The 13,730-nt window shown below is 51.2% G+C and overlaps 1 protein-coding gene across 1 annotated transcript; it reads left to right on the forward strand.

Moving 5' to 3' along the window:
- Positions 1 to 793: 793 nt before the first annotated feature.
- EGR1 (early growth response 1) lies at positions 794 to 3,762 on the forward strand. The gene is made up of 2 exons (XM_082323854.1): positions 794 to 1,152; positions 1,467 to 3,762. Exons 1-2 carry the CDS (start codon positions 918 to 920, stop codon positions 2,765 to 2,767), a joined length of 1,536 nt encoding a protein of 511 aa, XP_082179980.1. The 5' UTR covers positions 794 to 917; the 3' UTR covers positions 2,768 to 3,762.
- The last annotated feature ends 9,968 nt before the right edge of the window (positions 3,763 to 13,730 follow it).

The following is a 13,730-nucleotide window of genomic DNA, read 5'->3' on the forward strand; positions in this document are numbered from 1 at the left end:
CCCCGCCCGCGGCGCGCTGCCAGCGCCCGGAAAACTCCTCCGCACCGAGGCTGCCGAGCGCTCGGCCCCTCCGCGGAGACCGGGGCGGGGGGGGGGGGGGGGGGGGGAGCACCGCCAGCCGAGCGAGCGGGGCCGGGGGCGGGGGGGAGCGGGGGCTCCCGGTGCCGCCCGCCCGGGCAGCAGCAGCCTCGCGCTCCCGGGGTCTCCGCGCGCTCCCGCGGCCCGGGGGCGTGCGCGCGGCCCGGCGGTAACCTGGCTCCCGCGCCCGGGCTCCCCGCGCCGCCCTCCCCCCACCCCCGTCGCCGCCACCCGGGGCCGGAACGGCCATATAAGGAGCGGGAAGCCTCCGCCGGAACCGAGACTTATAAGGTCGTTTCCTAATATGGAAAGTGCGGCGGGGGCTTCCGGCGGGCTGGCCGGGGCGGGCGGGGGCCGGGGACCCCGCGCTCCGGGGCCGCCGCGGCTGCGGCGGGGCGGCGGCGGCGCTGCCCGGGGCGGGGGACGGGCCCGCAACGGGCGCGGGGCTCCCGGCCCGGGGCGGGCGGGGCCCCCGCGGCCCGGCTTTCCCCGGTGCCAGGCGCTGACGCCAGGCGGGGTCCTCCGGCCCGCGTCCATATAAGGGCTTCCTGCTCCCCATATATGGCCATGTACGTCAGGGCCGGGGCGGGCTGCGGCCGGTGGGACCCGATATATAGAGGCGGCTCCGGGGCGGGCGGGGAGCCGAGCGCTTCCAGCGGGCAGAGCCGGGGGGAGCCCCGGGCGGGCGGGCGGGGAGCCGAACACTTTCAGCGGGCGGCGCCGGGGCCACCGCGGCGCAGGGCACCCAGCAGGCGACGGCCGCCTCGCCGCAGCCGGCCCGTCCGCCGGGCCCGCGGCGGCGGCGCCCCCGGCCCTCGGAGCCCCAGCCCGGCGCCCTCATGGCCGCGGCCAAGGCAGAGATGCAGCTCCTGCCCCCGCTGCAGATCTCCGACCCCTTCGGCGCCTTCCCGCACTCGCCCCCCGCCATGGACACTCACTACCCCAAGCTGGAGGAGATGATGCTGCTCAGCGGCGGGGGCCCGCAGTTCCTCGCCCCCACCGGGGCACCCGAGAGCGCGGGCTTCGGCGCCGCCGGGGAGCCCGGGGAGCAGCACTTCGAGCACCTCGCTGCAGGTAAGCGCGCCGGCCTCGCCCGGGCGGGCGGGCGGGGAGTCCCGGTGCGCCGCGGGGGCAGCGGAGCCTGCGGGGGCTCGGGGCTGCGGCGGCGTCCCGGTCCCGGCGGCTGCGCGGGGGGATTCTCCCGTCTGCGTCAGCGGCTCCGGGCTGGCTGCCGCGGGAGCCCTGCCAGCGGCGCTGCAATATGGTACGCTCAATTATTAATTAACCAGAAGCAAGGATCCGGGGCTGCGCGGTGCGGGGACGGCTCGCGAAGCACCGGCAGCAGCTGCAGTGGCGGCTGGAAGTAATCGCTCTTCCTCTCCTTCCAGACACTTTTCCCGAGATCTCCCTGAACAACGAGAAAACCCTGCCAGAAACCAGCTATCCCAACCAAACGACGCGGCTGCCACCGATAACCTACACCGGGCGCTTCTCCCTAGAGCCGGCCCCCAACAGTAGCAACACCCTGTGGCCAGAGCCCCTCTTCAGCCTGGTCAGTGGGCTGGTGGGCATGGCTAACGCACCCCCCGCCTCCACGCCTTCCTCATCCTCACCGTCCTCCTCCTCGCAGAGCCCCCCTCTGAGCTGTTCCGTCCAAGCCAGCGAGAACAGTCCCATTTATTCGGCTGCACCAACTTTCCCCAATTCCAGCTCTGACGTTTTCCCTGAACCGCAGACCCAGTCCTTTCCCAACCCCTCCGGAGCCCCCATCCAGTACCCACCTCCAGCTTATCCGTCTGCTAAGACCAACTTTCAGGTGCCAATGATCCCGGATTACCTGTTCCCTCAGCAACAGGGTGAGCTCAGCCTCGTCCCGGCTGACCAGAAGCCCTTCCCAGCCCTTGAGACCAGAGCCCAGCAGCCTTCCCTCACGCCACTGTCCACCATTAAGGCGTTTGCCACTCAGACTGGCTCCCAAGAGCTGAAGACCCTCAACACTAACTATCAGTCCCAGCTGATCAAGCCCAGCAGGATGAGGAAATACCCCAACCGTCCCAGCAAGACCCCTCCTCACGAGCGACCCTATGCCTGCCCAGTGGAGTCCTGTGACCGGCGGTTTTCACGGTCCGACGAGCTAACGCGGCACATCCGCATCCACACGGGACAGAAACCTTTCCAGTGCCGCATTTGCATGCGGAACTTCAGCAGGAGCGACCACTTGACTACGCACATCCGCACGCACACGGGAGAGAAGCCATTTGCCTGTGACATTTGTGGCAGAAAGTTTGCCAGAAGCGATGAGAGGAAGAGGCACACTAAAATCCACCTTAGGCAGAAGGACAAGAAAGTGGAAAAGGCAGCTCCGGTCTCAACCGCTTCCCCCATCCCTGCCTACTCGTCCTCTGTGACTACATCCTACCCTTCCTCCATCGCCACCACTTACCCCTCGCCAGTGCGCAGCACCGTGTACTCCTCCCCTGCCCCCTCCTCCTACCCCTCCCCTGCGCACACCACCTTCCCCTCTCCTTCCGTCGCGACCACTTACCCCTCCGGCACCGCCACTTTTCAGACCCAAGTGGCCACCTCCTTCTCATCTCCAGGGGTCACCAACAATTTCAGCTCGCAGGTGACCTCAGCACTTTCAGACATGACGTCAGCCTTTTCTCCAAGGACAATTGAGATTTGCTGAGATTACCTTCTGGAACAGGAGAATTCGCCTTTTCCACGGGTACTATCAGACACGGAGTCTCCAGTTACTCCCCCAGCACCATACGTTGCAAGGCTATTTAACTTTTCTTTAAACTTCAGCTGCCTGAAACAACTGCCGTTTGAGTTTCCCACCTCTGTTGACTGACTTAATTTGCATGGACTGTGGATATAAGTTCAGTATAATTTTCCCCGTGAACAATAGTCTTTTATTAGGAAGAAAGGACTTTTGATTAAGTATGTAGCTGATGTAAATTGTACATGTGCCATGGTTTTGCTTTCCTTTAGGTACTATTGATGTGAAAAATCTTTGCATATCCATATTGTATTATTTGGAGTTTGCAGGGCCATATTTTGTAAATGTTAATTCTATTTCAGTGACAATGCTGTAATGAGTTTCAAACTTCTTTGGGAACAGCACTTACTGTGTTTGAGCATGTTAGAGTGATGCTATGTAAATATCACCTGATGAGACACTCACATGTGGCAGAAGTTTTGGTTTTAAAGTTACAAGTCTTGGTGCCTTTTTTGTGAAGCCTTGCTGACGTCATGCATTTGTGTGAATGGATGCTTTGCATCTTGCCTTAAAGCGAAAGGGATGCTACTCGAAGAATGTAAGGGAGAGCAGGGAACGGGTGGGGAGGGGAGCACGAGAAAGCCCTGGGGGACGGAATGTAAGCAAAAAAACCCCCCACACCTCTCAAAGTCTATTTTTGTTACAAAAATGTAAATTTATATATATATATATATATATATTCAGGAGTTGGAATGTTGTAGTTACCTACTGAGTAGGCAGCAATTTTTGTATGTTATGAACATGCGGTTCATTATTTTGTGGTTTATTTTTACTTTGTAATTGTGTTTGTTAAAATGAAAGTGACCGTCTGGCTTCTAAACACATCGAATGCGCTTTCCTGCCAATGGGATATTTGGTGTACAATACCCTTCAGAAAAAAATAAATAAAATATCAAATCGTGCGGACTTCCACATTTTCCTTTAAGTTGCTACGTAGGAAGACTGTGCTGCAGCAACCCCGACTCCGTGAGCGGCTGGGAAGTAACAAGTGCTGCCTGTCTCCTGGAGAAATACCCGCTTAAAGAAAGGAGGGGAGACCGATCGCTCCTAAGTCCAGTTGCTCGCAAAGGTATGGATGGAGCACGTGCGTCCTTGCATTAGGCGCATCACCTCCAGAAGCACGTGAGCTAATCTTAGGAAGAAAAACAATTCTCCCAGTGCTGAAAATGAGGTTTGAAAATTAGAATCTCAGCTGTGTGTTCGTAGGTACTCAGAAATCTTACTGCATGGTGAGATACGGAGCAGTTTCTAGGCTGGAAATACAGTAAGCTCAGTCCAAAGGGCGGGTTGATGGGAGGTAGCTCTGCTCAGCTGGGGGCTGTTCTGAGTTCCTCCTTGGTACAAGATGGGGCATACAAGCGCGTGGGCCTGACTGATAGCCTTTAGCACAGATGTTTCAGCATTTATAGGAGGAAAGCACTTCCTTACACGGTGGTTTGAAACACATTTCAGGGGGTACGTGAACTCTGCGGAGTGAATCCAGAGGAGTTTTGCATCCATGAGAACTGGTGGTGCAGGTACGGAGGAGGGATCTGGTGTCAGTCCTTTCAAGGTGGGCTCTCTACAGATCCCTACTGTTTAGGGTTGTGAGGAGCTGGGATGCAGATATAGGCCTTGATGAATGCATCTGGTACAGCGTAAACTGGCAAGCATGTCGGCCGCAGCATGCCCTACTGCTTGCCAAAATTGACCCCGCTGGCTAGGAAGGGCAACCTGCTGAAGCCTCTGGGCTAGTCCTTGGGGATGCAGCCCTCCCCGGACAAACAGCAGCAATTCTGGAAGATACCTACGAGCCGAGCAGTTGGTAAATCCCAGCCTGTCGCCTCTCAGGCAGGACTGTCCTCAGCGGGTTGGGACAAGCTGTGGGGAAGGGCCTGTGCTGCTTTGTCTCTGTGCTGGTTTGTGCCTGCAGTGCCGGGTGCGGTCTGCAAGCTGCTACCAGGGACTTTGCAGCTGGCCCGGCTGGGCCTTTCAGAGAAAAGCACTAGCTCTTTTCAACCCAAGGGGCTCCAGCCTCTGGCCAAGGCAGACTGACTGGGCAAGCTGAATATGTGGCTTCACACTGTCTGAGCATGTACCCATGTCAGAAGCCACAGAAATCCACTTATGGGAGACGAGACAATGAAGACGGGCCTTCAAATGTGATGCTTCAAAGAAGGAAGCAAATAACATTATGTAAAGCTAACCACAAAATTTTTTCCCACCTCCGGTTCCCAAAGTCAGCAGCAAAATAAACAGCTGGAGTCAGCCCAAGCCCATTCTGATCTGTGGGCACTGCTCTGTTCAGATGTTTAGAACAGAATAGAATAGTTCAGTTGGAAGGGATCTAGGGCCTGCAATGATCATCTAGTCCAACTGCCTGACCACTTCAGGGCTGACCAAAAGTTAAAGCAAATTGTTAAGGGCATTGCCCAAATGCCTCTTAAACACTGACAGGCGTGGGGCATCAACCACCTCTCTAGGAAGCCTGTTCCAGTGACTGACCACCCTCTCGGTAAAGAAATGCTTCCTAATGTCAAGTCTGAACATCCCCTGATGCAGCTTGGAACCATTCCCACGTGTCTTGTGCTGTCACTGGGTGCCAGGGAGAAATCAGCACCAACCTCCTCGCCATTTCCCCTCCTCAGGAAGCTGTAGATCATGGAATCATGGAATCATTTAGATTGCAAAGATGTTGCTGTTTTTTCAAGCTACTCTCTGCTAACTCCTGGCCTAGCTTTCTGGAACTGTGATTGTGCTAAACACTGGCCAAGTAGGCTCTCAAGCAAAGCCTGATGAGCCTGAGGGTGCCCCAGGTTCTCCCGAGCACTTTGTACAGAAATGAGCAGTGATGGTAATTGCCACGCAAAGAAGATAGATAGATAGATAGATAGATAGATAGATAGATAGATAGATAGATAGATAGATAGATGCTCTTTGGTGCAGCGTGTGCAAAGCGGACCGAGCCAGGCAGTGCTGCAGGGCCACACAGGAACGAAGGCCAGAGCACCCCTCCCAGCAGCAGGGCCTGTCTCTGAGGTCTCCTAGCCACCTCTGCACACAGGACTGGCCTGTGGCTGCCAAGGCAGCAGTGCAAGGGAGATGATGGGATCTGCAAGGCCTCTCTAGCTCAAAGAAATGCTCGTCCTACTTGCCCCATGCTTTCTCCACTTTGTGGCAGCAGATCCTTTCAACTTGTGGAGGCTTCCAGAAATCCACCCTCACCCTCTCCCCTGTCACCTCCTCGGGCCTTCTCTGGAGGGTGCCGCAGTCTCCCCTTAAATGGAAGCATTGTGGCCTCCCAGAGCTGTGGGCATTGGTCACCAGCGCTCCACAGGTAGCAGCGTCCACCTGCAGGGATGTTCAGAGGTGCTGAACCAGGTACGTAGGGTTATCGTTGGTCCCACGTTAACCCCGACTCAAAAAGCGGTACAGCTGAGTAGTGCAAGCCAGCAGCGTTCTGGGGGAAGGGCTCAGTGCCCGTGCACTGTAGCTTGCCTGTAATGGCCTGCAAGCTGGCAAATGACGCCAGCTGGGGGGTCGCTTCTCTGAACTGCATCTCATTGCAGGAAGCTCCCCAGTACCGTGGAGCCTCTGGTTTGGAAAAAAAAATAATAAAAATTTGTAAAAACTGTTGATATATGCCAATCAGGGCCACTTTAATGCAGATACCCTTTGGTCTAACTTCCTAGAAAGCGCTCATAATTTAAGCTTCAGCATTTGGTCTAAATCGCAGCGACTTGTGCTTTGCATTTGCCCCTGTTTATAACATAAAGGAAAGAAAATGCATGGGGTCTTTTGCTCCTACTCTTTCCGTGGCCTTCGTCGCATAAAACGAAAGCAGATTTCAGGGCTGAGGAAGCATTGACGGTACGTGTCATGTACACAGAAATACGAGACGTTTTTGTTTGCTGTTGGCCTGAAGCAGCCAGGATTCCTGATTCGCGTTTGCTCCTGGCCTAATGAGGAGAAGTCGGTCTCAAGGAGGCTGTTCCCAGGGAAACAGCAGGTGTTGCCGTCGGCCGGGGAAACCCCCTCGCCTTCCCTGCCGGTAAGGGCCCGAGGCCGCGCAGGGCCTGCGGCGGGGGAGGGAAGCGAAGGCCTCTCGCTCCTCCCGTCGCCCGCAGCAAATCCATTTGCCCGAATTAAAACCTCAGCTGTTCGCGATTTAAAGCCTGGCTTCAGACCTGACCGCCAGCGACAGGAAAGGCCGTGCGTCACGGCCGGCGGTAGCCCAGCTGGTCCCGGGGGGCCACCGCGGGGAGGGGACGGGCCCCGGCTCCTCGCCCAGCGCCGCCCGGGCCCCCGCGCCAAGCGCCGGGAGCGCGCGGGCGGGCGGGGCTCCGTCACGCGGCCGCGGGGCGGCCAAGGCCGAGCGGAAACGCCGCTCCCGCGGCGGCCGGAAGCGGCCCGACCATATTTGGCGTTTCCTCCGCGCCTTTTATGGCGCTTCCGAGGCCCAAACAAGGCGTTTCCTGCTCAGGCTTCCCCGGGGCTGCGCCGCGGAGCTGCCCGCCCCCTCCCTCGCTCCCTCCCCGGGGCGCTCCGGCGGGCTCCTCGCTGGGGCCGGGCGCTGGCCCCGCACTAGCCACGGGCGGCCCGGCTGGCGGCTCCGGGCGAGGGAAGCCTCTGCTCCGCCCCGGGCCGAGCGGCGGGGCCGGGGCCTTTCGGAGGCCCGAGCAGGCGCGGCCCGGCTGGGTGCCCGCGCTCCCAAGGACGTCGGAGGGCAGGCAGGCCTCTGGCCTTTCCTCGCCGCTGGTCGCCGTTGCGGTTTGTTTAATAGGGACGGAGTCGCTCCGGAATGGGTAGGCTGCTGCCTGGGGAGGGCTGGAGGGGCCGGTGCCCGTGCCCGCCCAGGCTCTTCCCCTGCGGAGCCTTCCCATCGGCTGCTGTGCGGGGGGGAAGTGCGGACCGCCCTTGCCCAGGTGGCTGTTTTGTGCTTTAATTACACTAGACAAACTCAGTCTTCATTTTTCTTTCCCGTTAGAAATAAGCAGATAAAAATTAGCTTAAAGAGCCCAGTATCCCCCGTGATGTGCTGTGTGGCCTGTTGCACTGTGGCCTGTTGTGTTCTGGAAATGCTGCTATAAATATATAATAGCATATAAAATACATAATATATAATAGCATATAAAATATATAATGCATATAAAACTGGTGAAATGCAACTGTTACAGCTATTTCTGTTGCGACTGTGAATTGCTCTTACCAAGTAGGTCACGGGCCCTGGCTGACTGAAGAGATGAGACTTAAGGAGAATAGTGAGCTGTAGGCAGAGACTTTGGAGTGGAGAGGTATGTGATCATGGGCCTTTCTTTCCTCTGGGGCTTTCACCGGTGCGTGTCTGGATCACCGGGACTGGTTTTGTGCATCTGAGCACAAAACCCCAAGTAACACAAGTAACCCCAAGAAAAATAACTTTGTAGACTCTAAACTGGTAACTGGGGAGTGAAGGCGATCCGAGCTGCAGCAGATGCCCTTAGAAGACCTGCCCCCAAGCACACCTTCACTGTTGTTGAGTTTGACTAAAGCTAGCTGGAGTGGTTGAAGGCTGGCTTATGAAGAATGTCTTTGGCCCCTTCTAAAGCAAACTGTTAACTAGGATGTCCTGGCTTCAGCAGGGATAGAGTTAACTTTCTTCCTAGTAGCTGCTATAGTGCTGTGCTTTGGATTTAGGATGAGAATAACGTCGATAACGCACTGATGTTTCAGTTGCTGCTGAGCAGTGCTTACACCAGTCAAGGACTTTTCAGCTTCCCCTGCTCTGCCCGGTGCACAAGAAGCTGGGAGGGGGCACAGCCAGGACGGCTGACCCAGACTGGCCAAAGGGCTATGCCACACCGTATGGCGTCATGCCCAGTATATAAACTGGTGGGAGCTGGCTGGGAAGGAGGGACTGCTGCTCGGGGATGGGCTGGGCATCGCTCAGCAGGTGGTGAGCAATTGCATCATGCATCACTTGCTTTGTATATTATTATTATTACTATCATTACTACTGTTTTACTTTATTTCAACTATTAAACTGTCTTTATCTCAACCCACAAGTTTTCTCACTTTTACTCGTCCGATTCTCTCCCCCATCCCACCGGGGAGGGAGCGAGCGGCTGGGTGGGGCTTAGTTGCTGGCTGGGGTTAAACCATGACATAGGGCTAGGGTATTTGTTGACCTTTTTGGTATAAGTGGCTGATACTTTAAAAATTTTCCTATTTGTGGCCCAGTAGACTCTAGAATTCTCAAGAGTTACGAGTGGAGATAATATATTTATGAAGAGGGCTTGGCTGTGTGATTCTTGAGCTAAACATTCCATGTTTTTACCTGTGTACATTATCCAAATGTAGCCCTAATAAGTTCTAGTTAGACGTAGAGAGAAGGTTACATGTTTTAAAGTGCATTGAGACTCTAGGGTGAAATATGACCTATAGCTAAAGAACAAGAACTTTTAAAATAGGGAAGTTCTGCTATAATCAGAGTGACTTTGTTTTTAGAAATCCAGCCTTGACAGATAGACTTTAATGATTTATGGTCTTGACTTGATTAATGGAGCTCTCTCCTCTTAAATAACAGAGGCTGATGCCTATACATGGTGTATAGCACTTTGCAGGCTTCAGTTTCTGATTATTCTTTGGCACTGCCATAATGAAGATGATGGATGGTTAGGCAGAAGTATTTTCAACATGCACATTTCGCTTCCTTAACTACAAAAAGCATTATTAAAGCGTGCTTCTTGAACTTTTTTTAATAAGCATATAGGCTTATCTTTTTGTGAGCTTTTCATACTACTTTTTTGTATCACAAAAATGTCAATAGCTAAAAGTTCTGCTATCCAGAAGGTTGACCTGACTTTTGTTATCTTGTTATCCTGACTACTGTGATAGTGGGCTTCCCCTGTAACAATAAAACTGCTGATCACGAATAAACTTGTGAATGTTAGAGTTGGAGGGACAGGGAGACAGAAGTTCGATTTGATCTTTAAAAGGTGGTGAATGCCTTCGGCCTCTTGAGAAGATGCAGTTAAAACTTTTAAGCGGACTGAGCATTACTTGTTATCTGGCAGCGCCTATTCTTCAATCAGACAAGCTTAGTTGGGGGTGGCTTTAGAAGCTCTGGAAAACATTTCACATAATGAACATCCAAAATGTGTTTATCCCCATTGCTGCGCTCCTTTGACTGCGCAGCTGCGGGTAGCCCTCAGGTTACCTACCTGAATGTGCCCGGCTGTGTGCTAAGCCACTGAGCTGCCTGGTGCATTCCAGCGTGCGGCATTCTGCAGGCTGAGCGCGTGAACTGGAACTATGCTTCCAGGCTTGTCTGCATATACAGCAATTCTAGTCATGGCAGCCTTGGGGAACCCTCAATGTACTGTAAACACACCTTAGTCAAACCTAAACATCAGTCAAAGAAGTGTGATTAAGTCCTGGAAAACGAACTCTCTAGAGTGAATGAGTTTAGTTTTACCACTTTTAATAGTTTTGACTACGTTTGTCTTTGGAATACCTGGAAGAACGCTGGAGCATAAGGAAATGAAGGGGCAGACTCGATGAGTAAATCTTATTACAAATTTCCTAGAACAAAATGTCAACAGTGGTTCTTAGAATACTGTCTAAAAGGTTTCTTCCTAATTAGCTGGAGAACTGGACTTGGAAATACCTTTACATATAGTTGGAAATCTGACACAAAGTTGAAGGAAATGTACGGCAGCGGCATTTTGATCTAAGATACTTGTGATTAAAGGTCTCGGCCATGATTCTTAACTTCTGTTTGTGTAAATAAGCTTGAGAATTATAAGAAACTCCAGATGCATTCAAATGAACTGGAAAGCAGCTGCGAGGCATTGAGTTTAATGGCAGAAGCTGTCCACACATCTTGTGTTTTTCCTCAAGGAGGAGGGCATTTTGTGGACAAAAACCAGGTGTTGTTACTGCGGTGGTAACATGCCAGAGATCTCTGGGGTGATCACACAATGGTCTTTTTTAAAAAGCATGCCTACGTTAAAGTACAGTAGTTAATAAGCAAGGAAACATTGATGATGTTTGTTAAAGGAACTGTCATACTCAATCAAAAGAAGTTCAGTCTCTGGTCCATTGTCGGAGGTAGCCCTGGAATATTCTTCTGGTGATTGTGAGCTGTGGCCGATAAATTTCATGTGCTAGAGCCCGTGTCTTTGCACATTTCCTCTAACTTTGCCCAAGTGATTTACTAAACTATACAAAGTTCTAGCATTCACAATATCTGACAGAAAAGTGAATTTTAGCATATCCAGGTACTGCGTGAAGAGGGTGTGTGTGTTTAAACTTGCTACTTCATAACTTAATTTGCCGCCTCTTAAGACTTCTTACAGAAGATGGTGAATAATACCACTTCCACGATAGCTACAGAACTCTGTCAGTCCTTTCCCAGTTGCTCTCTTTCTGGCTGAAGAAAGAGAGTCTGTTTTCTACAGCAGGTGATCTGTATCTCAGACAGCCTTTTATGTACCTTTTGTTATACGGCGCTCTCGTTTCTGAGAGGTAGAGGCCTGCACTGTACACCATATTAAAGATGGATGAACGATGTGGATTAATTGTGGTCTACATTTTTTTTCCCCTCCTATGTTTTCTCTTCTTTTCCAAGTATTTCCAAACCTTCTATCTGACTTTTGAGCAATGAGCTTTTAAACCTATTAATTATCAAGATCTTTTTTGGGTCATAACAGCTCTCCAAGAGACCATCATGTAATGTATGATGTTCAAACTTTGAACCCCCATCCCCTGTGCCTGTTTGGGGTTTTTTGCATTATCCACACTGAAATTCACCTGCAGCTTTACTGTCTGTTCCCACAATATTGTTAGCCCCTGCAGTAACTCTATGGGGCATTTTTTTTTAACTACACAGAGGGACATTGTTAGAAATCTCTGTTGCCTCAATATTCACCTGACTTTTTCAAATCCTTCGTAAACATGGCTTCCTAGGGCTAAGCAGAGATCTCTGCGCGAGTCTGCTGGCATTTTTTGCCCAACTATGAGCTGACCATTTATTCCAGTTCTTTCAGCCTTTTAACGAGTTGCTTCTCTGGGGGAGAACTGTTCCTGTTGTCCCACGCCACATAGCTTAAGAGCCTTTGGCAAGGGTCTGTACCGAACAGTTTCTGGAAATGCAAATACAGTACATCAGGTGAATTTCTCATGTCCACATGCTCATTATTCCAAATAATTCTAAAGGATTTGTCAGGCATGAATTTCCTTTACAACAACTGTGCTGATGTTTTATCTACCTTTACTACTTATTTGCGTATCCACTAATTCTTCTAGCTAGTTTCTACTAGTGTGCTTCTACTAGCATGCCTGGAAGGGACATAGGATTTATAAGCCTGAAACTTTCTGAAACCTTCATAAAAATTGCTGTTATGTATGGTACCATCCAGTCCCCTGGTACTGAGGTAGAACAACACAGCTATTATGCTTATTTCATCCTCAAGTCGAGCATTTGAAGGGATACCATATGGTGTAATGTTATTCATTCTGATGGCTTAATCCATTCTGTAATCTATCCTACAGACGCTTCAGTTTAAAATATTCTGTAACGCAACTCCTGTAAAGGGAATTTTTGGCACAGGAACTTTTCCAAGTTTGTCTGAAACAAAATGGGTGCAAAAGTCACTTTTGGTGCCCTCCTTATGTTTTGACCATCAGTTGGTCTCATGAACTCTCTGATAGTCTCACGGTCCCTGATACAGCTGAGAAAGGAGTCATCAGTTCTCCTCCTGTCTGCAAGTTGTTTTCCCCAAGCCATATTTCTGACCTGCCATATTGTGTTTTAATATGACAGTTTGCAATCGCGTCTGTTTTCTGCATTTCAGCATAACCTCCACTTTTTGAGGGATGTCGTTCTTCCTCCTTGTCAGAATAATTATTTTGGATTGGTTCTTAGCCTTTCCTAACAGGCAATAAAGCACGCTTGCTGATGTGATGTCTTTAAATAGTTTTCCTGTCACTAGAAAATATTTTTACTTTTCTTGCTGTGCCACTACTTTCTCTTTCTTTAAAAATAAAGAAGTTTGGTAACTCCAATTTTGAAACTGTGCCCCCTTGTAGTAGATATCTGGGGTTTGTTGCTCTTGCAAGGATGTTGATCTGTTCTTATGTTTTGATGAATGCTGTTCTATGCTTTACTTAGGAAAATACAAAGGTTTGTGTGTATCACCCCAAACCATGTGCTTTTTAATACTTGTTGGCTTTTCTGTGATTTTTAGGTTAAACTCTCCTGTGCCTTTTTTTTTTTATTATTGTAAATGTCAGCATCCTGATTGCATGTGGCTTATGAAGAAGAGCATGCCTCCTGTATTGGGTCCTTCTGTTTTTAAAGATTCCTGTAGTTCCTAGTGATTCTGAATCCTTCTTCCTTGCACCATTTTTTCTAGCCATGCGTGGTCACTCTGCATTTCTGGTCCTCTGTTTGGTAGCGAGAGCATAAAAAAACGCAAACAAACAAACAAACAAAAACTGTCAGGGAGGCCTTAGCCAAAATATGAAATTGAAGACTAAGGATTCCCTGACAGTTGGGTTGGTTTTGGTTTTTGTTTTGTTTTTTTTTTTTTTAAATGGACTAAGCTTTCTTTCGAGATACTCTCCCCTTTTTTCCCACCCGTTAGTACTCACACAAATAAAGACTAATATAGCTTCCCTAGCATTTCCAAAAAGTCTGCCCAAACTCCTCCTCAGTTCCTATTTTCTGCACTTGGCTGACAAGTCATAATCTTAGGCAGTCATATTGCTGATCATCACATTGCATGTCACTACAGCCTACCTCTGTCTCTCTTACGACAGCATCCCTGCCCTCAGGAGGTATCCTCAGCGACAAAGCCTTTGCCTCCTGAGGAGGATCTGCCCCGGAATCGTTCCCTGTCATCAGACT

The sequence above is a fragment of the Platalea leucorodia genome (assembly GCF_965183815.1).
Source record: "Platalea leucorodia genome assembly, chromosome: 11".
Taxonomy (NCBI): Eukaryota; Metazoa; Chordata; class Aves; order Pelecaniformes; family Threskiornithidae; genus Platalea; species Platalea leucorodia.

Excerpts from the sequence above, each read along its gene's own strand:
- EGR1 (XM_082323854.1), top strand. The coding sequence starts at position 918 with ATGGCCGCGGCCAAGGCAGAGATGCAGCTCCTGCCCCCGCTGCAGATC. Across the intron at positions 1,153-1,466 it reads CTTCGAGCACCTCGCTGCAG|ACACTTTTCCCGAGATCTCC; the intron begins GTAAGCGCGCCG and ends CTCTCCTTCCAG.